Source organism: Prunus mume, linkage group LG7, assembly GCF_029339155.1.
Source record: "Prunus mume cultivar Tortuosa linkage group LG7, ASM2933915v1, whole genome shotgun sequence".
Classification (NCBI taxonomy): domain Eukaryota; kingdom Viridiplantae; phylum Streptophyta; class Magnoliopsida; order Rosales; family Rosaceae; genus Prunus; species Prunus mume.
In genome coordinates this window covers 1,431,779-1,457,938 of record NC_142704.1, presented here as the reverse complement: position 1 = coordinate 1,457,938, position 26,160 = coordinate 1,431,779, and the positions used below count along the sequence as shown (strand labels likewise).

Below are 26,160 nucleotides of genomic sequence, written 5' to 3'. Positions count from 1 at the left end.
ACGAAGCTCGCCGCTCAAGAATCGAACGGCTCGCTTTGGAATATTTGATCTGAGGTCGCCAAACAGTTTCGTTATGAGGTCACCAACGTAAATTTTCAGAAATTCCTATCCTAGCTGGCGAATTTTGGGCATGTTTCAAAGAATTCAGACCAAAAGGTCAAAACCGTAATCTAACATAAAAAATAAATCCAAAAATTGACAGCTGTTGGTTTTTGGGTTTATTTTGGGTGTGTTTATATGTTTTAAATAGTCTAGGGTTTTATTATAGTTTAATGTCTAGAATTGGGTGTTTCACTAATTTTCTATATTATATTCCCGTATTGACATTTTTTTTTTTTTTAAAATGAAATGGTCTTAAGTTTTCTGTTGTCTTAAGATCCATTGAGGTAAGGGCTGACAAAGCTTCTTATTATTTCTATGTTTAGGTTTTTAACTTGCATGAATTTTTGTTTGTTTTCATCAATGGGTTTGCAAGTTGCAACTTGTTGATAGCAACACTTTGAGTTTCCAGTGTCTTCTAACATTAGAACGAGATATTAATAGACCAAAAGCTAGTTGACATTTAGCAAACTTGACTTCAAATGCCTTGTGTTAAACTTCATCACATTTTTAACAAAATATTTAGAAAGAAAATATTTATAAGACTCGGACTCGGACTCGGACTCGTGTATGGGTTAAACGCTCTTAACCACTTGTACGACATTTTTTTCTCTTCCTTAAACTGAAAATAATAACAAATTGCGACCAGAAAAAGAAAAAGAAAAACCTGAAAATAACAACAGAGGCCCATTTTATAGCAAAGGCCCATTTTATAGCGAAGCATGACAAACCTCTGCTTCAAATTAAAATGTAGGCCCATACCCATCGTCTTCCTTAAACCCTAAACCAGTAAAACCCTTCCCCTCTCTCTCTCTCTCTCTCCCCCCATCTCTTCGATCACTGAATCACTAACCACACACAATATGTCCGGTTCGATCCTTTTGGAACGGTCGAGAGACTTCTCGAAGCTTCTATGCAGGCTCGTACTGACCCGACCCATGGGCGGCGGGCCCCGGACCTTCCCGGGAGGCGTCACGAAATGGAAATGGAAGCGCATGCACGAAAAACGAGCCAAAGAGAAGGAGAAGCGCCTCTTAGAACAAGAGAAACAGCTCTACGAGGCCCGTCTCCGCTCCCAAATCCGGGCCAAAGTCGCCGGGAAACCCGACCCGTTTTCAAATCAGGGTTCAGAAACCGGGCACAACCCTATGAACCCCAACGAGCACCTTAAAGCCCTAGCCGATCGGTTCATGAAAGAAGGCGCAGAAGATTTGTGGAACGACAAGGATGGGCCGATTGATGACCGGCCTCCACCGGTTGGCTCGGACGCACGGACGAGATCGGTTAACGCACCGCCGTTAGACCTGAGGAAGCTGATATCGAAAGGTCGTGATTTGGCGGGAAATGGTAGAAGTGTAAATTTGATAAATTTGAGTGGCAATCAAGTTAGGGGTAGGAACTACTCAGTTCAGAGCCGAGGGCGCTTTCGGAGAAACGATAATTCAAGTGATGAAGACTCGGATTTCGATTCAGAGGGTGAGTCCGTACAGCCCTTTGCTAATGAGAATTCGAAATTTGGGAGAAATGTGAGGAAATTAGGGAGTAGTGCTTCATTGGGGAAGTATGATGTGAAGATTATTAAGAGGAGGGTGCCCCTTAATTCATTAGACGAGGAGAGTGATTTTGCGCAGCAGGTTGAGTCGATAAGGTATGAGCTTAGTAAGAAAAATGCTGCTGGAAATGAAGGAGGGGAGGATAGGGAACTGGAGGAGACAATTCTTAGTGGAAAGAGGTATGCAAAATTATTGTACTTTGGTTGGTTTTCTTAGATTACATTTGTGGACATGTTAAAATTTTAGTCTTTGATCAGTTAAATGTGTATGTGCCCATTGGTGATCCGGTTGGTTTTCGGTTTTTGGCAGATTTGATGAGTGTGGTATATCTCCATTGACAGTCAAGGCACTGACTTCTGCTGGCTATATTCAAATGACAAGGGTACAGGAGGCTGCTCTTTCTGTTTGCCTTGAAGGTAAGGAGTTGGCTACTTGTTTTAGCCATGTTATTTGGTTTTTTCTTTCCTTGCTAAATTACATAGAACGCCTCCACTTGTAGTTCAAACCCAAGTCATCCTAGGGTTGGATGAGATCCTAATCTGCTATGGTGTCCTCTAGGGGACGTTTAGTTAATCAATTTGTCGAAACTCATATGATCATATCAAATGATCGATAGTTAATTTCTGGGTCCTCTGGCCTAATTGACTTGAAAAAAGGGTGTGACGATTCTTTTAACAAAAAAAATCAAACGGTACGCGATGATTTTCACTCTTATTTGTTACAGGAAAAGATGCATTGATCAAAGCTAAAACAGGCACGGGAAAAACTGCAGCTTTTGTGGTACATCATTTTACTTTTTTGTTATTTTGGAGTTATTCATAGCATTTTAGGTTCTCTCTTTTCAATTCTCTTGTTAAACACAAACAGCTTCCTGCTATTGAAGCAGTTGTGAAGGCTAAGACTAGCAATACCAATCAACGGGTGTCTCCAATTCTTGTTCTTATCCTCTGCCCTACAAGAGAACTTGCAAGTCAGATAGCTGCAGAAACAAATGTTTTGTTGAAGTACCATGATGGCATAGGTCTGCAAACATTAGTTGGGGGCACGCGATTCAAAGAGGACCAGAAACGTCTAGAATCAAATCCATGCCAGGTTTGTACATTTGGCTTGTTCATTGAAAGTCCTGCTTAATTTTAGTGTGGTTGTGAAGAGAGTAAGAATCCATTGTACAAATGTTTCGCAGATAATAGTTGCAACTCCTGGCAGGTTGCTGGACCACATTGAGAATAAGTCAGGCTTGTCGGTGCGATTGATGGGACTGAAAATGCTGATACTTGATGAAGCTGGCCACTTGCTAGACCTAGGATTTCGGAAGGATATAGAGAAAATTGTTGATTGTTTGCCTCGTCAAAGGCAGTCCTTGCTCTTGACTGCAACAATTCCAAAAGAGGTTCGACTATCCTTATACTTCAAGTCTGAAGTTTAAAGGAACAATTTTACTAGGCACTTGGTATATTTTGCTGTATGAAACCACTCAAAGCCCAGATTTTACTTGATTATGAATCTGCAGGTTCGCCGAATATCACAGCTTGTCTTGAAGAAGGACCATGCTTTTGTTGATACAGTGGGTTTAGGTTGTGTTGAAACTCATGATAAGGTATATAACATTGACCAGTTGGTGTAGTTTCCAATATAGAATTTATTATGAATCTTGCTTTTACATCTCTGTTCAGCCTCTTAATGTGAAACAGTTCTGGTGTACATCATTTTAATTACTTTATTATAGATGGTTGAAATGTTTCTGATAATACCTGAAGCATAAAATATGACATTGGAGTCATGAATCCATCTCTACTTGTGAGTGCAGGTTAAGCAGTCATGTCTTGTTGAACCACATGAATTGCATTTTCAAATAGTGCACCAGCTTCTGATGGAGCATATCTCACAATCACCTGATTATAAGGTTTGATGTTATAGCTTGTGGATTCAAATGTTTGGTTGTGTTGTATGTGCCTGAGGCCTAACGTTGTATCTTTCAGGTTATTGTTTTCTGTACGACTGGAATGGTAACATCCCTCCTCTTTCATGTTCTTCGTGAAATGAAAATGAATGTTAAGGAGATGCATTCTAGGAAGCCTCAACTCTATCGAACTCGTATCTCTGAGGAATTCAAGGTATCAAAACGACTGATTCTTGTTACCTCTGATGTATCCGCACGTGGAATGAATTATCCTGATGTTTCCTTAGTCATTCAGGTATTTGCCAGCTCAATTATGTTTTGCTTATAGGTTGAACCTAAATTATACCACTGACATGTGAATTAGTTGATTTTTCTAACCTATGCAAAAATTGCATGTATATCTATTTTCTGTGTACATAAATGACATAGTGGACCAACATTAATATGTTCCGACTGAATGCAGATGCGGTGGCTCAGCAGGAGTTCAATGTTTTTCCTTCTTAGATTTACATAGCATTCCCAATCCTACATTGTGTATAGTGTTGGCTTTTATGTTTAATGATGATGGTAGTGCTTCTCACATTGAGCGTTAATGTATATAGTTTCTTCTTGAGTATTAGTTTCCCAATCATTGCTTAGATTTAGCGATTATGAGATTTGTTGAATTGTTTTTCTGAAAAGATGTTAGAGGCAGAACTAGCTCACTTTGCATTGATCCACTCATTCAGCTATGTGGAGATTTGTGGGGACTCGAACATATTTGAATGCATAAAGAGCTACTCACCATAGCACATTAGAACATAAATGTCTGCATCTATTAACTATTTCACATTAAACTAACAAAGAAGGGAAAAAGGATTTAAAATATAACTGATGAATGAGTTTTTGTATGTGGTTGCACTGCCTTGTAGTAAAAGTAATACGTAGTCTGATTGTTACCAGGTGGGTATTCCTTCTGACCGGGATCAATATATACATCGTCTTGGAAGAACGGGACGAGAAGGCAAAGAAGGACAAGGCATATTGTTACTTGCACCATGGGAGGAGTATTTTCTGGATGAATTAAAAGATTTGCCTGTTGAAAAATTTCCTACGCTGCGATTGGATCCAGGCACTAAACTTAAGGTTCTTGCATCACCTCCAATTCTATTCTTTGTATTTGTATCTGAATTCTGAATCGCATTATTGAGTTCAGATACTATTTCTGGCCATATGGGAAAGAACAAAATTTAAAATGAAGTTGAATAAAATCTGAAGAAAAAAAAACTTATTGAATCAAAAAGAGGTGGTGTTTACAGTTTACAAGTTGAAGTTTCTTAAAGCTTGCTCTCTTTTCATGGTCCAATCCAACCATTGATGAAATGATTAATTAAGTCAATTTGTAGATTTCAGATTTCTGGAATTTTTACTAGACATGGCAATCAGTACCCCAATCCTAGTGATGAACTAGGTTTTGTTCATTAAAATTTCCCATATTTGTTTTATTAGTATTTAGGATATCTGCTAGTAGCTTCTAGGTTTTCATTATCTTGTTTGTATCAGTTAGTTTGAAATACAATCATGTGCAGGTTTCTTATTTGTAATGCTGGGTTTTCGCTTATTCTTGCAGATTGAGGATTCATTAGCCAAGATTGACGGTAGTGTCAAAGAAGCAGCCTTTCATGCTTGGCTTGGGTACTATAACTCAATCAGGGAAATTGGCCGGGATAAAACCACACTTGTTGAGCAAGCCAACCAATTTTGTCAATCGATTGGGTTGCAAAAACCTCCTTCTCTCTTTAGAAAGACAGCATTGAAGATGGGCTTGAGAGATATACCTGGCATAAGAATACGAAAGTAGCATACATTTGGAACATGGATAAGCAACCTGCTGATTTGACTGGCTGGGATAGGAAGACAAGGAAGTCAAGGACCTTCATTCTCGTCTAAAGTGTGTAAACAGGTTCACCTAGTTCAAGAAGTTTTTTCACATGAAAAGTTGTCTTATGGTGAATGCCTGCCTAGTCTAGCACTGGTTGTTGAAATGGCTGTAGAAGCACACCTTTATCGCATGTTATTGCCATATACAATGGTTTCTTTAGGTTGCATCATGCTATATAGTGATATTTGTGAAGCAGATGTATGCCTCATTGTACATTCTATCCGTATTGTAAGCATTCTAATTATAATATGAAGCTGCATGTTCTCTTTCTTATATCCTCCTCGGTGTAAAAAAGTAGAGCAACTCATAAAAATGTTGATATGAACTAAAGCATCGCTAGTAGTAGAATGGCAATCGGACAAGGCTTCAGAAGGTAATGGCAGTTTTTAATTGAGTTTGGGAATTTGAGCAACTCATATCATATATATGTGAATGTCAATTATTATTGTTTGTAGTAAAAACAATGATATTTTTGGAAAGAATGAGTAAATTTTTGCGCAGCCCAAATGTCTAAATTTGATTTTCCATTTCCATGCATTCACGAGTAATGTACACTTGATTTGCGCAGCCCGAATGTCTAAATTTCACTTCCAAAAGTGTACTAATTGGTGTTCAATTGAAACAGAAATTGTCTGATTATGCTGAATCAGGGACTAATGCTGACACTCTCTTTCCTTGCAGACGTCCTAACCTCAAACAACTTCTTGTTCCAGCCTGGAATGTCATAGCAGTGGGTGGATTTGAGCAAGCTATCAAGAATTAATTGGAAAGAGCTCGTGTCATTGGCTGTTCCTTGTCTTTATTTTTGCTCTGAATTCATGAAGGTTATTGGTACTCATTGCAAGAACTTATCTGAGCTTAAAGTTATGTTCCCTTTTGACATAGATTTTGCAAGGGCCATGCTGCCTATACATCAAAACTTAAGGTCTTTAAAATCTTCAGAGCATAATTGTGCACAAGGAAGCTTTGGTTTTTATATTGGACAAAATGTAACATCTAGAAGTGCCTCCTTAAAGAGGACTCCGAATCTCCAGACTCCGTTGTCGAACATAAACACCTCGACAAGTCAATCCTTGACCTCATGGCTCAAGACGTTTCTTTTTTGTCAGAGAGAGTCCTGCATAATGTAAGGGGCACCATTACATGGTTGAACTTTGTGAGTGTAATAATGTCTGAACTATAAATGTGGACATGCTGTAAATAAAGTTTGCTTTTGTAGACTATTTCCTTTTCATGCTGCAGATAGCTTGTGTTAAGCCTGAATACGACTATAAAGGACTTTTTTTTTCTGATGAACAAAGCAACCTTAGACATTTTCTGAGCTCCAGAACTTCTGGAACAGAAAGATCATCAATTGTGATCTTAGCTGTCCAAAAATTATACTAGAGTCTATTGTGATTTACGTACTTCTCCGAAGGTGAATACCGTATTCTACAACAGTCATTTTGATTGTGCCTGGCTAGTACGCAACAGATTGCAAATTCAAGTCATCACTCAATTTGATAATGTTCCTTGATAAGGACATTAATAGTGAATTTTTCCATATAAGTTCAACATCAAAATAACACTGACGTCAGAAGAATCCCTATTTTTCTGTAACAAGTATAGTGATGTTTTGAAATAATTTATCTGCCGTGCATTTCTTTAATCAAAGACAAGGCGGCCAATGGCCATCATTACTAACAAATGTTTGCAGGCAAGAAAAATGGGAAGCAAATAATATTGTCTTCTTTTATTATAAAGGAAGTCAAATTAGGCAGCTGCTGTTTTAATGCTCAAAAGGCCGAAAACATTACTGAGATGTTCTTCTTACAGCCGAATCAAGCTCTCAATTCAGTTTTAAAACAACATGAAGAGGCTTTGAACAAAATGCTTATGGTCAAATAAAGCTCAAACTAAGAAAAAAAAATAAAAGCGCAAGGGGCTTGTAACTCAAGTGGGTGAGAAATTACGAGCATTTACTTTTGCATTCAAGGTCTGAGGTTTGATTACCCCCTTCCCAATATCATTTGTATAAAAAACGAAACAAAACCAAAGCATACCAAAACTTGTTTTAGATGAGAGGTCATGGGTAGGTGTGTGTGTCTCTCACAACCCTAGCAATAGAGGCCGTAGAGCATGCGTAGGCTTTAGAGCCTGTCCTAATCAAAATATCAAATCTAATTATTCAAGCCCCGTAATAGGGAGAAGAACTTGCATGTCACAAGAATAACACTATTTTGCTATCCCCATTTAATTATGTTATGTTATGTAAAATTCTTATCACGAGTGATGGAACATGATTGGTCGGGGATAGCCCTGCTATTCCTGTGACATGCAAGTTTTTCACCATAATAGGATCCAAAAGCAGCTATTAAAGAATGTTGCAAAACTAACCTTACCTTTCTCAGGCTGCTGTGAAGCTACTACTAGACCATAGTCTAGGCTTCTAGTCTATCAGATATGGACGCCAAAACAAATGACGGAAGACCATATACTCTTTGCGCCCTAGTCTTGCCTCCAATCAGATGATTGATCTCCGATATTTCATAGACTTAATCTCTAGAATTGATATATTGATTTATAAATCTAATAGAAAAAGCTCCACTTTGCCATCACGATTTTCGTTTAAGATGCCATGTTTGAAAAAACTTCTTTTAATAAATCATTGTTGGATACTTAACATCTAATATTGCAATAATATAATAGTGTCATCGTATGCGCCGATTATATATTACTTTTCTCTTGTAATGTGTTTTAGATTCCACATACATATCATGAAAAGGAGACTATACAAACATTCTCACCGTCGCCAGCGTTATTAATATGGCATTTATCTTAACATAAATCAGTTAATCATCTTGACTCGAATTGCAAACAATGAGAAGAGCATTATTTCTTAGGGTCGGTGCAAGCTGATGACGTTCCAAAGAAAACTATAAAAACTAGAAGACAACGTTGTCTTTGAATGGATTCACTTCAACTCAGACACGCCACACTTCGAAAACTTCAAAACCTCATCAGTTTTCTTGTCCACCTAAACTACTATAATGATGGTCAATTAAGTCAGCATTTATACGTAAGTAACTGTCAACTGTTGATGTAACATTATACCTACTATTTTTCTTGTATAAAAAACTCTTACCTAACCTAATTATAATTCATTTTCTCAACCATCCTTAACACTTGCCGGCTTACAACAACAGACCTGTTTTGTTCTAAATTCTCTTTGCATTAATCAACTTTTCATGAATTTTTCCTTTTTCATGGGCCCTATTATTTTGTCATTGGAAGATTGGAAGAATGATGAAGGATCAATGGGAGCCCACATTTGGGTGGTTGTGTTTGTGTGTATGTATGGTACAACTTGTTATAAATAATCCTGCTGGAAGATACTTAATTAGTCATCTGATGGCCATCCTTTGATATCCAATTAGAATTAAATCAATAGCTTAGAAGCCAAAACACGTGATGGTGATGCAGCAAGCAAACCATAAGTACACAGACCGTGGATGCCACGTGTCGGTGGGATCTTGTACCAAGTGTCTCTAACTGTACCTCAAGTCTTCACCAATAATTACAGCACAAAAAACTATGAACTAAAATCAGCATAGAAAAAAACAATTAATGTTTAAGTCAACTCCCCACAGCCCATCACAAACCGTTTTTCACATTTACACTTCATTGGGTACTAAAAGACCAGATTAGCCTTCAAATTTAAAGAATTAAGTTCAGAAAAAGTACAGAAACATGCATTTGTTTACATATAATCACACTCTCAGAGCTTTCTGCAATGACCTGCAAGGCTGCAACACAAACCATCTTCGATTAGTATAGTTGGAAACAACAGCTACATGCATAAAACTGCAGAAAGAGACGAGTATTTTTCTAAGTTTGGGCAATTTGGGTATTTTAAAGGATGTTTTCGCAAATACGCAACGACGATCGGGCATTTATGTCATTTCAGTAGAATTAATTGTGAGTTTTGGCTCTATCTTTCCTACAGGTTGCCATCCCATATTAAAAGACTTCACGCCTGCTTGCATTTGAGGAATGAGAGAACATACTCAGTTTTCCTAACTTGCTTCCTTTTTCTTTGTAAGAAATACTGAAATTTATCATCTCAAGAATCATGAGAATTCATCATCTCAGAGTCGTATGTGTGGTCTTGATGATCATGCTTATGATCAGTCAGGTATCAAGTTATCGTCACATCCACAGAGTGACAGCTAAAGAATCCAAGCAAACAGATAAATCTGAATCCTATTCCAGGTTTTCATGGCATTTCTCCACAGAAGCTCCAGAGGTATCTAGCAGCAGAGATGAGATTGGCCCCCTCAAAGGCGTTTCTCTACGAGAAGTTCCACAGGGACCAAACCCTCTTCACAACTGATCAGCCCTCTTGCAATTAAGTGTGTTACTCTAGTCAGACAAATACTTTTATAAGTTTCGAGTGTAAATCTTTTTTTTTTTTTGTACTCATAGTCTCATAGATCCAGTTGGGAAAGAATGTGAGCCTCTAGTCTATGAACAAAGTATAAGTCTGTAAACAGTTTTTGATTGAATGGTAAAAAATTTTATTACACATGTTCTCAAGAGGGGCTGCATTATGTGGTGAATATCTTAGTTGAAGAAACAGATAATATACTGATCTGAATAATCTTGATCTTTTCTTATTCTATCACTAAATAAATATTATAGTTCAAAGAAAAAGTTCAGAACCTACAAAGCAAGTTCTTGTAGAAACGGTTTTCAAAGTAGAAGAGATGACCAGCTAACTTAATTACATCACAAACTAGAAGCATGTGTGTACTTATAAAGCATCTGTAATGCTGTATATATAACAAGTCAACATGCAAACACCATCTAATTTATTTTGTCCTGGGTGGTGGGCCACAGTTTTAGCTCTTGTGGAGTATAAAATAGTTGAAACTTAAAATATTCATAATCTGTTTGCATATTTATGTGTTAGTTTGTTTTTCCATATGAGGTCAAACAATAGATTTGGAAGGATTCTCTGATGTAACTTCCATGTTAGAAGAAAACAAATGGGAAGGTAGAAAATTTTAAGTACATATGCCAATGCAATGTATATAAAATTAGTTTCTTTTATTCATCCTGAAAACACATAGAAGATTAATGTTACAAGCAACCCAGCGCTGTGGAAGTTTGACTGATCAGAATGATATAGATCCCTCACAAAGAATTTTCCTCTAAATGCAGGTGATGATTTCAAATCATACCAGAAATATTATGAATAAAATATACAGATCCTAGTCCTACTGTATGGTATACACTTTTTCCTCTTATGAACTCTAAGGATTGGACTGATTAGATTGCTTGAATCTTGAACAGAGGATTTTTCAAGATGGATTGAGTGCACGGTAGATGGTCCTGACACCAATACATTGCACACTTTTGCATTTAGACAAGATAGACAGAGCTTCCAACCAAATACATACATTATAAGATTTCGTGGTTTAGGCAAATAGGGGAAACAAACGTCAAAGAATTTTCGCTACATAGTCTCACTGCCGACTGGATCAACTGAAAAATGAAGCGAAAGTGTTTTCCGAGTGATTTGATCAAACTTAGACTTCCATATCTGCAATTTTGTAAAATTTCCAAATGTTAATGAAATGTCGGTTGACTGCAATGGAGACAAATCTAAGAGCTATAATTCCAAAATGTGTCTGCACCTCAAATTAGGCAAGAATCAAACTCTATACTAGCTGGTATAAAAGATTGGGAACACTTAAAAGTTTTCATCATGGACTCTAGATGTTTAGAACTATATTTTTTTCTTTTTCTTTTTTGGGTTTAGAGTAAGATTTGGATAAGCATGCATTCTATTTAGGTTCATGCCGAAGTTGATGGGGAAAAATAGGATCGAAATAGAAACAAATTACTCACTTCTTTGTACTCTGAGCTTCCCACAAATATCTCAAAAGCGTCAACTACAAAATATACCAGTGAATGACAGTCAACAAAACAAAGGCAGCATGTATGTGAATCTACATAATGCAAACAAGAACTCACAAGACCGAAATCGGATCACTACTCCATGTGTATACTCCTTGCTGCTGGGATTAAAATTCAGACCTGAAAATCAAATACTAATAAGATATGATACATAATTGTTTCGTACCACATGGAGGATTTTCTACTATATCATCAGAATAAATATTGTACAAACAGAAACAAGAGCTAAGAGAAAATAAAATATGCTTTGTTTTGCAGTTAGTCAGCTTCTAGCTCAAACAAACCTCGAGTAGATTGGACTATTATGGATGGAAATCCCATAATAAGCCCTTCCAAAGAAACCAATGCCTCTTCCACCCGTCCAGATGCATTATCAATCAAGGAAAGAAGAAGCACAAACTCCACACCGAAGTTGAATTCCTGCTTGCAAGAGCAATTAGCTTCCCTTTTGAGAAAGAACTTTTAGATCCAAGAAATCACAAACAAAAAGCACGTGGAAATGTCTAGAACCAAAAGAGTTTTAGAAAGTTAGGTCGCAACCAAAGTGGTTCAGAAAAATCAGAACTTAAATGCCAATAAGCAAAGTCATGTATAGTTTCCAAAGCATTAAAATTCTTCTGAATGCATGCATCTTCATTGCCATAATTAGAAATGAGATATAAAGTATGTGAACTCCTGTGTACTAGACAAAGAATCTAGTATCTGAACTCGAAATAATTCTATTTAATCAATAAAACCAAATTGGGAAGGATGTTGCTTCCAACCTCTCCTTTGCGGAATATAGGTATGATATCATCTTCTACTTCAGATTCGTAATCCACATTAGTCAATCCCTGTTCATGTACATTACCAATAAGTTGAAAAAAATACTAAACTATTCAAAGGAAAGTTGATAAAGCAGAAACTAAAGAAATGGAAGCCTAAAGCACAGAGTGTCGGTGTTTACATGTCAGGGCATACATGGCAGTAAGGCAATACATGCTCATTGAGTACTCGCAAGTAGAAAGGGTTCTCGTAAAACTTCCCCATGTCTTCTTTTCTCTGGAAACGCATGTAGACAGCATGTGTATACTTGTCGATATTTTCATTCAAGATACGTCCTACAAATGTGATCGAACATATAAGGCCATGTTTTAATGAAAATCAGACAACAGAAAAACGATTAAACTGAAACAAGTATTTGAGTTTCGAAAGTTTGAGACAGCATTGTTTTGACTATTGATTTTATACAAGTAAAGCTCACCTAATGATACAGCAAGAATGCCTCGCATTTGATACTGGGTTGTATAAAGAAAATCCAGCATATCCTTCTCTTCCTCATCAGATAAATCCTCCTTTGCTTTCAGTAGGCATATGTGGTCAACAACCTTTCTGAGTAAAATGGAAATTAGAGAAATGTTACTAATGTAACAAGTAACACCCATCGGCTACGTCACATGGTTAGCTAAAGTGTTACAAAAATGCAGCATTACCCCAAAGAGAAAATACAAAAGAATGCAACTTTCAGATATGGTAAAGCCAATCTCAAATTTAAACAAGTAAAAATGCAAAACCCCCAAATTGGGTAAAATTATATTTAAGTCTGCCTCTTAAATTTATTCATCAAAGAAAATGAAAAAAGTTGGAAGAGCCATGGAACCTTTTCTTCTGCACACTGAGGCTTGAGCTCGGCTCCTCCGTAGCCGAAACTGTCACTCCCCGATTCTTTTTCCTCCCCAACCATGTACTAATCACAACAGCTCCATTCATTCGACATGCTGCACAATAATATATTAAATTGTAGAAAGAAAACAAAATATCATAAAATATTCACTGAATTTAAAGAAATATATATCCAAAGAATGAAATTCGTATTACCGTTAAAAGGGGCACGGCGGGAGATGATTGGTAAACGGCAGTGAGGGTTTGTGAGGCGAATGGGAGAGAGTACGGAGCACTGAGATAGAATGAGCATCTTTCTTGCTTTGCTATCTCTCTGACTCTGAGTGTGATTTTATATTAATCAAAAATAAGGGGGACGATCTCCTCCAGTATAAAATGGGTGGACAAGGAAAAAACACAGAACTTTTAAATTCTGGGTTTTAAATTGGCGCTTAGTTATCCACATTTACCAAAATACCCTCTTGTGTAAATATGAATTCACATTTTCTTAAAATAAGTTTAGTTTACATAGTGGTAAGCTACTCCCCTCCCCGCACCCCCTCTCATCGTCACCTGTTCGAAACCCAATACTGTCAATATCGATTTGACTCAAAATGAAATTGTGGTCTAGAAAATGTATGATATGGAAAAAAATAATTATATAAAATGAGTATATATCCAGCTTCAGCCATGGCAAATACTTAGAGCATAAGAAGGAGCTTCAATGAAACAAAATGGTTTGGAACAAAAAACAAAAAGACATTCAAGTCACAAATTAACAATAAAAACAAGAAGACACAAAAGGAGCTTTTCACTGTCGACAAGTCAGTATAACCCAAATTGTTGGTCGCTTAGTCCCCCCCAACAGGGTCATAGCAATTGTCATGTAAGGCTTTGAAATGCTTTGAGTTTTGATGTTATACAAGCCAAAATCCTCAGGTACCCAAGACAAACGTTGATAATTTGAGATGAAGTATATGCAATTGGGCTTTGAAGCCAAAATAGATATGGAAGAATTATCACCTATAAAAAAGGGCAGCATCATCCAAGGTTTCTTTCTCATCAACTCGTGCTTATCAAAATTTAGTTCGAAAATTTCAAATTTAAATGTGACAACCTTCCCATCTGGCCAAATACCTTCCCAAATTTTATACCTTTTCACAATCAAAAACCCTTTCTCATTGGAATCCACAATATATGTCTTGTTAGCGTGGCATTGTGAACCAAACCCTCCCATAGGTGTCAAGCTTCCCCACTTTACTTCCAATTCACTTAGAGCATCCACAGTGGGGGGTGTATATGGGAGTGTATGTTAAATATACACCCAGTCACCGGAATCGTCTCCAATGGAGAGATGTAAATGGATGTAAATATACATCACCACCATGGGGATGTAAAATAAAATGTACATTTACATCTATTTTTACATCTCTTGCACATGTGGGACCCACTCGAGAAAAGAAGAGGAAAAGTGGAGAAAAGTCATCATAAAAGAGTGAGACTCGTTGCTACAGTAATCACTGGAAAAAATTCACATGCGGAGCAATTTTGGGAATTTTTTGATGAAATCATATCTTCTCCGAATTTAAATATTTTTAGGTCTATTTGTTTGAAAAAATAAAATTAACCTAATACAAAAAAATTAATTTGATAAAGTAAACACAAAATACAAATTTAGCACAAAAACGAATTAAGACAATCAAATCAATTATACATCTTTAGATTTACATCGTTTCCCATTGGAGCAAAAAACGTATTTACACCCTCGGAGGTATAAAGGGGATGTAAAAGTGGCTTTACACCCAAAATACACCCCCACTGTGGATGCTCTTATAATGTCAAAACGTACAATTGTATCCCGAGCATCAAAACTTAAAATTTCTATCATTATTATATACAGCATAAAATTTATCTCCAAGGTAAACAACTTCATGAAATCGTTGGAATTCCCAATCATCCTCAAAATCAAAATTAATATACGACCAATCTGTGTCTTTACTAGGTCTGATAACAACGAAATTAGAAAAGTGTCCATATATGATTGTAACAATAAAATCATGTGTATTTAAAATTGGGTCCGTTGAAATTGTAGCCTTATGCACATGATAATCCAATTCTCCAAAGTCAAAAAGACGTGCTAGTGGAGGAAGGCGAATGATTGAATTTTCTTTCTCTTTACATCCTTCAACCATAGAGAATAGATTCATTAAGGTCACGACGAAGTTCTCTTCCAGAGCTATTAGCCATCCTTTTGAAGACCCACAGAATCGCTTACTCGGAAGTCTTAATTGTAAATCAAGAACCTTACTATTCATGACATTGTATAAGTTCCATGTATCTTCTTTGTCACTAGAAATTAAGAGCATTGGAGCTGTGTGTCGACTTTGGCTCTGATTATTATTTGCTACACCATTCTATGTCTTACAAACAACACTAAATGCCAAATAGTCTGAAATCGATTCTAATCTCTCTAAAACTAGATCCAATAGGTCCTTAAGCAAATTTTCGAGTTTTTATAAAAAATAGCCAAAATTTATCCCCCACTTTCAAAAATGTCAATTTTTATAAGATTTTTCAAATATAGCAAAAAACGTGAATGCCCTTCAAATTAAAACCCACATAAACTTGAAACGAAAGATCATGTACAACAGGGGATGTTGAGTTTAAATATGCCAATGAAAAAAAAAACAAGTCCGAGGATCAACATCTACAAAGAGATCCCGTGCTGCAAAGGTCTGTACTTTAGCTTGAACTATAGCTTCACTAATAAAACAAGTTGTTCACCTTCCTTCTCGGTTGATATTATTTCTCTTGAAAATGGCTAAGTATTGAATCTGTGTGCAGAGACATCGAGATAGGATAAATGAAAAGATATGATATCAAAGTATTGAATCTTAACCAAGCCACTGCCTATTAGTACCGTATGGCTCAGGGCTATACTATTTTTTTATAATAAAAAATTACAAATTTATAAATAAACTCAATCCTAGACATGTATTTATAAAAACACCCAAGCACTATTTAAACATAGAAACACACCCAAAATCAACCCCAAAGTCAACTTTTTGGGTGTGTTTATAAATGGGTTTTGAGTGTGTATAATGATGGGTTTTGGGTGTGTTTATAAAGTGTTTTGGGTGTTGGTTTTTATAATTTCAACCTCTATTTTGGGTGTTTTAGTGAAACTCCTAAAAAATTAGAAAAATATCAGTATCCCAGTGATTAGTATGTGTCAAAAAAAGTTTATTTATAAAGAAAAAAAAGAAGTATAAGCCATTTGGCGTACAATTTTTGTTTTTTTATTAAAAGGACCCTGTAGCGATTAGGCGTGACGTGTCAAAAACAAATATATCCGCCCGGCTATAGTATTTTTTAAAAACAAAATTATAGTATAGCCAAACGGCTATACTATTTAATTAAAAAAGAAAGGACCCTTGAAGTTGCATTAATTTGTACTTTATAGATGTTAATTTTCTAGTTTCAACATATGCAAAGTAGATATTAATCGGCCACTATATAACATATATTATTCTTAATCGGCCACTATAGCCTCTCATCTATACTATTTATTAAAGACAATTTAAATAAAATAAAAAATAAAAAATAAAATAGGAAAAAATTGAGTATAGCCGCATGGCGATACTATTTACTATTAAAAGAACAAGAACAACCGATAGCTATACTTTCCTAAAACTAAAAATAAACTGAGGTATAGCGGATAGCTATACTATTTTTTATATAAAAAGAGAGGACCTCATCAATTCGGCACCACGTATCAAAACAAATATATTTATAAAAAAATAAAAATTAAAAACACGACTCATAACCGTGACCATCCAACGATTAGGAGCTGTGTGTCAAAAATAGTATAGCCACCCGATACCACTTTTTTTTAAAAAGAAATCATTGCACAGCAGCCCTTCTATACTATTTAACCAATAATCACACCACGTGATGGTGATGCAGGAAGCAAAACCCTAAGAACACAGAACGTGGATGTCACGTGTCAATGGGATCTTGTACCGAGAGGGGATACGATGTCCCTATTTTTCATGTCCTTTCGTGTCCCTTGTATAATTTGTTGACACATGTCCACCCACTTAACCCCAATAATAACATTGTTAACTTTCAATAAAATAAAAATTAAAAGTAATTAAATCCTAAACAAAAAATACAGCAGTCACAAAGTTCCCCACCCAAGGAGTCCAATTTATCCCTCAATATTCGGACTAAATAAAACAATAAAATCATCTAGTTCTAAATTAGTATAGTAAACAACGTATGATTCTCTCTCTGCCTTTCTTGTTGGATGGGTAAGAGAACGTGTTAGGCCTAGTTTGGGATTATTGCCGCTTTAAAAAAAATCTGTTTCTGCTGTGCTTTAAAAAGAATCAGCTGTAAAGTAAAGCAGTTAAACGTTTGGTAAACTGTAATTTCAAAAGTGTTGTGAGTATGAAAAGCAGTGTTAGAGCGTTTGATAAATTTTACCGTAAAAGTGCTGTAACTATTTATAATTACTAAAATGGACATGATGCTAAAAGTGCTTTTTACTAATCTGTTTGGTAAAAAATAAAACTGTAAAGTGCTTTTATACTTTTCTCCCTAAAAATTATATTAATCTTTGCTTAAAGAAAAGAAAAATTCAAATTGAATAAACTCCAACAAAGATAATTATGATTTGAATAAATTCCAACAAAGATAAAGAGATCACCACGGTAGTAGGTTCATACACCATCCTTGATATTGAATAAGTAATAAACATTTTTTTAAGGTTTGAATTGTAGCAATAAAAACAAATTGAAACTAGGCTTAAATAAATGGAAATAAAGAAAATGTCTAAGAAGATGCATGCATTAAACTTGCAGCAATCTTGTTCCTTAATGTTTCTAGTTCTTGTGCTCCAGGCCCTTGAGTAATATGATATTCTTCTTGTGCATCACCCTCCATCTCCATTGCATTTGGGTTGTCATTCACTTTGTCAAAATGAATATCACGTTGGGCATGCCTCCTTATATAGTTGTGAAGTGCCATAGTTGCAATTACTATCTTCACTTGCTTATCGAATGGATAGCTAGGCATGTCTTGTAAAAAAATATTAATAACATACCTCAATTTTGTTATGCCACTATTCATCAGAAGCATCAATAGTCCCAAGTTTGGAATTCCACCCAAGACCAGTTTCTTTTCCAATTAGTTCTTTCCATATTTTCTATTGTTCCTTAAGTGCATCCCATTTATTTTTCAATTGTGATTTATCATACTCGGCTCCTGTCTCTTTACTCAAGCTAATCCTCACATTTTCCCATCCTTCTTTCTTAAAGTGAGTACCAGGACGATTACCTGCCTCCACCTCCTTGATACACAGGTCACAAAATATAGTTGTATTCTGATTATTCCATACAGCCGGAACTCGTGATCCACTAGCCACATTATTATTCTTCACCATCTGTGCATGTCCTTATATAAATATGTATGTATTGGGAGATGAACATGTTATAGCAAATAATGTTTTTACTAAAAACATGCATAGTGCCTAAGTAATTACCTATAGGAAAACTTGGGCAAAACCACATACATCAAAAGCAATACACAAGTCGTACAAGATGACAAGGATTCAAACACACTCCCATATATTTTTCCCTTATGTTTTGGGTCTATAGTTTTGATATTTATTCACAAAAGATTAATGGAAGTCAAAGAAATAAAGTTTGCAGCAAAACTAGTTTATCATAAAGGGAATTAAAATAAAGTTTGCAGCAAAACACGTACTACAAATGAAAATCCATCATTGCTGGGATTGAATTGGCTATGGCCTCTAAAGATATGAATTCCAAGGAAGGGTCATTTGTGATGCTGGTTTGTGGCGTGTTCCATTAACCAGTCCAGTTCTACCATTGGGTTTTGGGTATGAAATTTTGCTCCCTTTTGGTTAAGTTAAGTTGAGCTTGTTTGGAATTGTTATAACTTTTCAGTATGCCAAAATTCTCTCGCAATTCATAAAAGTGATTTCTTGTTTGATTATTCAGTGAAACGTGTAATACATGCAGCATGCTCTGTTTGCACACTAAGAAATCTGATAAGAAACAAATTAGGACTTGCCCAAAACACAATAGAAACATAGTTTACAAACACGCAGATAACACAAACCCAAAAACAGAGATTTCAGGCACGTAGATTTCCCAAGAAATATTATATTACAAGTATGCAGATTATATAAACATATAATATTTGTATGAAGAAGAAGATGAAGAAAAATAAACCCAGTAGAAAAATAAAGCCCATTGACAACCAATGGAGGCCTCGCAAACCAGTAGAAAAATAAAGCATGTAGAAAAATAAAAAAATAAAAAAGCAAGAGCAGCACGTATATAAAAAGTTTGAGAGATTGAAGAGATTGAAGAATCTACCTTGTGAAAGAGATTGAGAGAGATTGAGAGAATGGTTGTCTCCAAACTTGGGAGGCTATGTGAAGACGAACATTGGTGTCTGCAGATTTGAGAGAAATACGTAAGGATAGATTTCTAACCTAATAAGGATATTTGTGGAATTGCAAAAATTTCATTAAAGGGAGCGCGCTGCTTCAATTAAAAGCAGCTTTAAAAAGCAACCCCGAGGTTCCTTTTAAAAGTTCTGTCAAAAGACCATTGCTTTTAAAATAAGCAGGATATTTTATTTTTACCAAACACCTTAAACTGCTTAACTTTAAAGTTAAGCAGGTTTTTGGGAAAAAAAGCAATCCCAAACGGGGCCTTAGAAGGGTGACAAGTTATTCTCTCCCTGCCTCGACTGCCCCAAACCTCACTGGTTCCAGCCCCCTCACCTAAGCCACACACAACCTCCACTTCTCGTCCACTACCACCACCTCCTCTTCTTCCCGATCTCCCCTCAAATTTAGGTTTCATAATTGGAAGGGTTTCAATTTTGATAAGTCTTTCAATTGGGTTTGTGGGATTCATGCACCCAAAATAAAGGCTTGAATCGATGATCAGATAATTTTATTGAATGAATTGAAGGGTCTTGAGGTAGTTTGCATTCTGAGGGAATTTCAAGGACGAGAAGAGTGCGGAGGGAGGAGGTCAGGGAAGGGGAAGAAGGATAAATTAGGTTTCCGGGATTGTGTACTAGTATATGGTTTTCCTTCGTGATCTTACAATTCGGTTTCTACATTCAATTGTATACTGATTTTCCAATTGGGTTTCTCAATTGAGAGTACCGGTACATGGTGATTTTGTGGCTGAGGGAAGAGGTCAGGGAAGGGGAAGAAGGGGAAGGGGCATGAAGGTCACGAGGGGTGGTTGCTGCTGCTATATGGTGTTGGTTTTTACTTTCTAAATTTTATTAACAGTGTTAATTCAGAGTTAAGTGGGTGGACATGTGTCAAACAATTAGATAGGGAACACAAGGGTGCATGTAATTTGGGAAAAGAAGATCCGCTCCCTGTACCAAGTGCCGCACCTTAAAGTATTCACCAATAATCACAACACAAATAAAACTATGATCTAAAATCAGCATAGAAAGAAAACAATTAATGTTTAAGTCAACTTCCCACAGCCCATCACAAACATTAACACTTCATTGGGTAAAGTTCAAAAACATTAGAAAACCTAGTTAGAAAACAACCTAATCCTTGAACCTCTTGCTCAACTTCTTGGATTCAGCAGCAACAGTCCTCTTTGAACCTGTCCACGTGTTGCATCCATGCATTTTCAGACACTTGTTAACAGAATCAATATTGCGCACATCAAACTTCTTGAATAAATCCTTCAGCTCATCATCGAAATCCAATTGGTTGATTGGGTAGACTACACCCACAACTACATTAGATTGTAGTATAATGACTTCTTTGGAATGCACCAAATCCTGCACATACAAAGCAAATAATAAAAATTTGTACACAAAAAACATGAATAAATTATAGAATTTACTTACCTCCAAATCTGACAGAGAGACACATCCGGGACATTTTTAATCCAAGACAACAGTTCACTATGGCAAATTTTACTTTATACAACACCATATAAGCATTGACAAATCTGAAAACCAATGTTGTTAATATATTAGGCATCGGTTTTATAAATAATAAAACTAAAAGCATATAAAGACATCAGCACAAATTTTTGATTTTTCCTACCGATGTTGTTGATTATATTTAGCATCTATGATATAAATATACTGATGCATAAAATGGTTTTCCTAAAAAAAAAAGTAAGCGGAACATTTTAGCACCGACGCCAAAAGCAAGATTGACCGCTACAGTGATTTTTCGCTAAAAATTTTGAAATTTTTTAGCTCCCTCGCAAATATTTCAGACTCCCTCCCGTATATTTTTTGCCAAAAATTAAACTCCCTCTCTTCTCTCTCTCGCGATACCCATAGTCAGATTCATTCTCTCATCCCTCTCACCTTCAGCATCTCTCTTCTTCATCGATTTCTTCTCTGTCCTCCATCTCTGCCGCCATCTTCTCCTAAACCCTAAAAGAGAGAGCCATAGGCATCCTCTTCCTCGTCAAGAAGAGCCATCAGAGTCCTTTCGTTAACCTTCGTCGTCGGCGCCCTCTTTTCTCGTCGGCGTCGTCCTCCAGGTGAGATTATTTTAGTTAGGGTTTCAATTTATTGGGTAATTTCTCTAATCTTACTCTGTCTTCTGCTGGATCGTGTCTCTCGTTGGCTCATTAAATCTGCTTCTTCACATTTCATGGTCAAAGAAAAAGCATATATCTGGGATTTGGGTTGACACAGAGATGGCCAAAAGATTGAGCTCGCAGCTCTTCGTCAGCAGTATTATCTCTTTCCCTTTCTTTCTCTCAAATCTATTTTTAGGGTTCTTTTTGTTTAAACCGCTTGTTTTGATTCTTGGGTTTGTTGCTTAGGATTATCATCGTTCACTAATAATGAATAACCCAAGAGACTGTTTTCTCCTTTTGGATATGTTACAGATGGTATTTCTACTTTTCTTATTAATTTGCTCTGATTATTTATTTATTTTCTTCTGTAATTTGTGGAAATTATTGACTGGTTTTTACCTTTGTGATTATTTTCTCTATCCAAAACCACACTCTGCAGCAATGGCGAAAGATCCAGTTCGAGTTCTTGTCACTGGTGCTGCTGGTATGGTCATTCTTTCAAAATTTACTTCCTTTCCAGTATTATTTTCTCTGTGTGGTTGGCTTGAATGAAAATGTGGATGAAGAGAAGAATTTCAAGTTTTGTTGTTGTTGTTGTTGTTATGAGATCACTAAAATTGTTGTTATGTTGAGATGAATTCTTCAATAAGCATGGATTTGAGATTGTTATTTTTATTAATTTTTTGTATTCCTTGGTTTAGGAGGAGACCAGCAATAATTTGATATGTTCCAAATTTCTAAGTATCCTGTGGACTTTGTTTTGGCATCTGATTGCCTTGTTCTGGAAGTGCCCTGTAGATTCTTTGTTTCAATCATGGTACTCTTACACCTATATAAAAACATAGGATTGGTTCTTATCCTAATTAATAGCACTCTTTCTTCTTTGCTCATAGTAATCTGGGCCAGAATTACCTTAGTGGTTCCATACCGCACGAATGGACTTCTACGAAGTTGAAATTTCTGTAAGTGGCATCTACACTCATGTTTGAGGTTGCCAATTAGTAGTTTTCGTGCCAATGATTGAACTAATGGAATGTACATGGTGCAGGGTTCTCAGCGTGAACAACTTATCAGGACCAATCCCTAGCTATTTGGGAAATATTGTCACTCTCCAAGCTTTGTATGCTTTCACGGGAGAGTTGCCTGTGTCTCTCACTAATATGACCAAATTAAAAACACTGTAAGTGATTTTTACTGTATTTTACATAATTAAGATGTTTCGAGTCCAGGTTCATGACATTCCATTTTTTTTTTTTTCTTTTGGGTGGGGTGGTTCAAAATATTCTGCAGTTGGATTGGCAGTAACAACTTCACTGGGAAAATACCGAACTATTTTCTTAGTTGGAAAGAGCTCGAGATGTTGTAAGAGATCTTTTCTAGCATGCATCTTATATCTCTGCCATCTTCAAGTATCTTCAGTTAAAATACAAATCCATTTCAAATGTGTTGCTTACAGAGAGATGCAAGGGAGTGGTCTTGAAGGGCCCATTCCTCCTAGCCTTTCTGCATTAACTAAAATGTCATACCTGTGAGTCTTGGCTTCTAAGTTCTCAATTATTTTAGGTTTCAGATTGTTTTCATTCTCTTTTGAGATATCATTGCTGAAGAGACTTGTATTCCTAATAGTTATCTTGAGGTGATCTTTTGCAGAGCGATTAGTGACTTAAGTGGTGAGAGTTCAGATTTTCCAAACTTATCAAATATGAAAGACATGCAGACTTTGTGAGCAATCTTTATGGTTTTAGACTTTTAGCATCCTTTCTGATTAGAATAACCTACAAGTATATAACATTTATTTTCTTATATGGGTTGCTTCAAATTGCAGGATGTTAAGGAGCTGCAATATAAGAGGAACAATCCCTGAATATATCTCTAATATGACAAGTCTGAAACTTTTGTAATACTTCTGTTTATTCATTCTCTGTACTTTTGCTTGAGGTTACATATACTCAGATTACTCAGATCATATGTATACCACTAGCACGCATGTAGTGTGCATACCTACATGTTTATTGCAACCTTTCCTCATTAATTTGTCTGTGCTTATGAGGCTTCAACAGATAAATGTCTATGATTAAGAATATAGTGACTTGGTAGACAGATTATAACGCTACACGAAAGATAAGGCGAATTACACAATGGATAAGGTTATGTATACAAGTACTTTTTGGCTGTAAGGTTCATGATTATAAGAAGGCTGGGGTATTGTATTGATGATGAGTGGTTAAGTCCAAAATTTTCTATCTTGCTGCTGTCTTTGAAATGTTGAATAATTTCCTCTCTGTTCTGCGCAAATTCAGTCATTCATGTTACAAATTTTACCAAATTATTCTGATATTCTTTTTTCTTGGAATCTCTGTTAATAGAGAACTTTAAATTTGCATGCAGCATAATAGATCTTTCGTACAATAACTTTTCAGAGAACTCTGTCCCAACATGTCAAGACAACTTGTAAGATTAAATCTTTTTTTTTTCCTTTTCTGTCTTCTTCTTTTCATTTACTTTGCTTGAGACTTACATATTTTGCGCTCTTTGGCTATCTAAATATGTGAAAGTAACTAGGTTGTTTTCATCAGTAATGTGTTCAAAAGTTTTTCCAGGCAGAACAACTCGCAAGCTTCAAACTCAATGAGTTCCACAGGGAGTTTATTCATTTTTCCTCATTCATTGTTTGTAAGCTAATTATGCTTTTTTTGTATATATCAATGTAGGATTCTTAGCCATTGCTTCAATCCATGTTCAAAACGTAACTAAATCTGTCGTAGAATATCTCAAGTGTATGTTCCTGTTATCACATACAATATTGTTTTGAGTCCATTTGTCTTCTACCTTTTGTATGCTGTTTTTTCTCTATAGAGCAGTATTCGGTGCATATAAATTGTGGTGGATATCAGTAAGTATGAAATTATCTCACAAATTCCCCTTTTACAGTTCTGTTCATGGAAGATTTCCCTATGAGGTACTAAGACCTGACCATGTCCTAAGGACTCTGCTGCTGAGCCTGCCGTATCGAAAACTCGTAAGCTGCAAGTTACATATAAGTTGATGGTAACTAAAAAAATTTGCTTCAAGATTTAATTTCTCTGATGATGTTTTGGCTTAACAATATGAAACAGATTTTCTCAAATGGGGACGGTCCATGTGGCAAAAACTCTTAGCAAGCTTGGATTGAAGGACTGTTTTGAAGGAGTTATATGTTTTGAGACTCTGAATCCCATCATTGATAATGAAGACTCAAAGTCCACAAGCTGCAGAAAGGTTTTTGACCATTCTTGTTTATTTTGATCCTGCCAGGATTCTACTTTTTCTGCTTTGCCAGAGACCCTTAAAACACTTTTTATCCTTTCAATTAACAATTATAATTCAAAATTATGCATGTAATTAACACTAATAATATTGTTTAATTTTGATTATTTATTAAAAGTAGCGGTGGATTTTGCATGCTGTTTCAGGTCAGCTTCGGCTTTTATGAACTTGCTGCTGGCAGCACTGAAAATTGTGGCAGAGTACTACCCAGGATGGCTGTTCATGCCTTCATTTTACATGTCTTTCTAGCTAGTATTTTGCAAGTCATGTCCTAGAGTAGCATTTTGTTTGAAATTAGCATTCTCTCTTCATTTTATTATGTATTTTTGTTGCTAGTATTTTGCTTAAAGACAAGTATGGATCATATGTGGGGTTGGAAAATTTGTGATTTATGGAAGTGTTGGATATATAATTTGATATATGGAAATATTTAAATTTTATATATGTCTTTTGATGTGCAATGGGTAACAGTGCATGATATTGTTCATAACAACCTTAATTTTGCACAAACAACAAAAGTTAAAAATTTAAAATAACAGCACTCATAAGACAATTGATGCCTATAACTGGAAGTGGCATCATCATTATTGTATTATGTGATGTTGCAAGTCGGAAAAAGCATCAATGTAGTATAGAACTCTGATGTTGTAAACAACATTTAGCATCAGAATTATTAAAACTACCGAAGTCATAGCATGTTTAGGCATCGGAGGTCAACGGTTTTTTGGCACATGGAAGGCACTTTAGCATCAGTGTTTAGGACATAACTGATGCGGTAGATATATAAAGGCAATGGATAATATCCGAAGCGTATTGACTATATAATAGGCATTGGTTCCCAATACATCGGTAGATAGGGGTCTTTAGCAACGGATATTATCCGAAGCTAAAGGTCAAATTTCACATAGTGGTTCCTCCTTGCACGATATATTCTTTTATATAAAAGATAAAAAATTAGAAATTTCAATATAAATCTAAATCCTATTCGGCAGCAAAGATGAAGCGGACCATTAAAAGGGGTTGGCAATGAATTTGAACAATTCAAACCTAAACCCTTAAAAACTACCCGAAAATGCAAACCTAATGAATATGAAAAAATTAACAAAGCTGAAGGAAGAAGACAGTTCTAGAATATTCAGAGAGGAATTTAGAGAA

At 35.9% G+C, this 26,160-nt stretch overlaps 3 protein-coding genes across 10 annotated transcripts; 2 read left to right on the top strand and 1 right to left on the bottom strand.

Annotated features, from left to right (window-relative positions):
• The first annotated feature begins 877 nt into the window (after nt 1-877).
• LOC103337525 (putative DEAD-box ATP-dependent RNA helicase 48) lies at nt 878-6,297 on the top strand. Of its 3 annotated transcripts, none has more exons than XR_016122097.1 (11): nt 878-1,831; nt 1,962-2,068; nt 2,377-2,432; nt 2,520-2,744; nt 2,836-3,042; nt 3,163-3,249; nt 3,460-3,555; nt 3,632-3,847; nt 4,495-4,677; nt 5,162-5,482; nt 6,155-6,297. XR_016122097.1 is itself a non-coding variant. In XM_008240687.3 (10 exons), the coding sequence occupies exons 1-10, from the start codon at nt 963-965 to the stop codon at nt 5,390-5,392; spliced, it is 2,277 nt and encodes a 758-aa protein (XP_008238909.3). In that variant the 5' UTR covers nt 878-962; the 3' UTR covers nt 5,393-5,748. The 3 variants fall into 3 exon arrangements, 1 of the variants encoding a protein (XP_008238909.3); XR_016122098.1 differs by having other exon boundaries at nt 5,162-5,494; nt 6,155-6,294; XM_008240687.3 differs by lacking the exon at nt 6,155-6,297 and having other exon boundaries at nt 5,162-5,748.
• Nucleotides 6,298-10,542: 4,245 nt separating this feature from the next.
• LOC103337512 (stress-response A/B barrel domain-containing protein UP3) lies at nt 10,543-13,451 on the bottom strand. Of its 2 annotated transcripts, XM_008240677.3 has the most exons (9): nt 13,292-13,451; nt 13,074-13,191; nt 12,678-12,805; nt 12,395-12,534; nt 12,199-12,267; nt 11,719-11,854; nt 11,492-11,554; nt 11,366-11,409; nt 10,543-11,057 (listed from the first exon to the last, which is right to left on the bottom strand). In XM_008240677.3, the coding sequence occupies exons 1-9, from the start codon at nt 13,386-13,388 to the stop codon at nt 10,971-10,973; spliced, it is 882 nt and encodes a 293-aa protein (XP_008238899.2). In that variant the 5' UTR covers nt 13,389-13,451; the 3' UTR covers nt 10,543-10,970. The 2 variants fall into 2 exon arrangements, with proteins under 2 accessions (XP_008238899.2, XP_088911890.1); XM_089055764.1 differs by lacking the exon at nt 11,366-11,409.
• A 7,961-nt stretch (nt 13,452-21,412) lies between these two features.
• Nucleotides 21,413-25,447, top strand: LOC103337513 (receptor-like protein 39). 5 transcript variants are annotated; one of them, XM_089041603.1, is made up of 16 exons: nt 21,413-21,657; nt 21,781-21,853; nt 21,946-22,014; nt 22,139-22,183; nt 22,593-22,661; nt 22,748-22,879; nt 22,990-23,061; nt 23,156-23,227; nt 23,326-23,421; nt 23,525-23,596; nt 24,088-24,150; nt 24,276-24,311; nt 24,411-24,445; nt 24,631-24,658; nt 24,816-24,957; nt 25,152-25,447. In XM_089041603.1, the coding sequence occupies exons 6-16, from the start codon at nt 22,860-22,862 to the stop codon at nt 25,278-25,280; spliced, it is 765 nt and encodes a 254-aa protein (XP_088897729.1). In that variant the 5' UTR covers nt 21,413-21,657; nt 21,781-21,853; nt 21,946-22,014; nt 22,139-22,183; nt 22,593-22,661; nt 22,748-22,859; the 3' UTR covers nt 25,281-25,447. The 5 variants fall into 5 exon arrangements, with proteins under 5 accessions (XP_088897729.1, XP_016651328.2, XP_088897730.1 ...); XM_016795842.2 differs by having other exon boundaries at nt 21,946-22,183; nt 23,350-23,421; XM_089041604.1 differs by lacking the exon at nt 24,276-24,311 and having other exon boundaries at nt 21,946-22,183.
• The last annotated feature ends 713 nt before the right edge of the window (nt 25,448-26,160 follow it).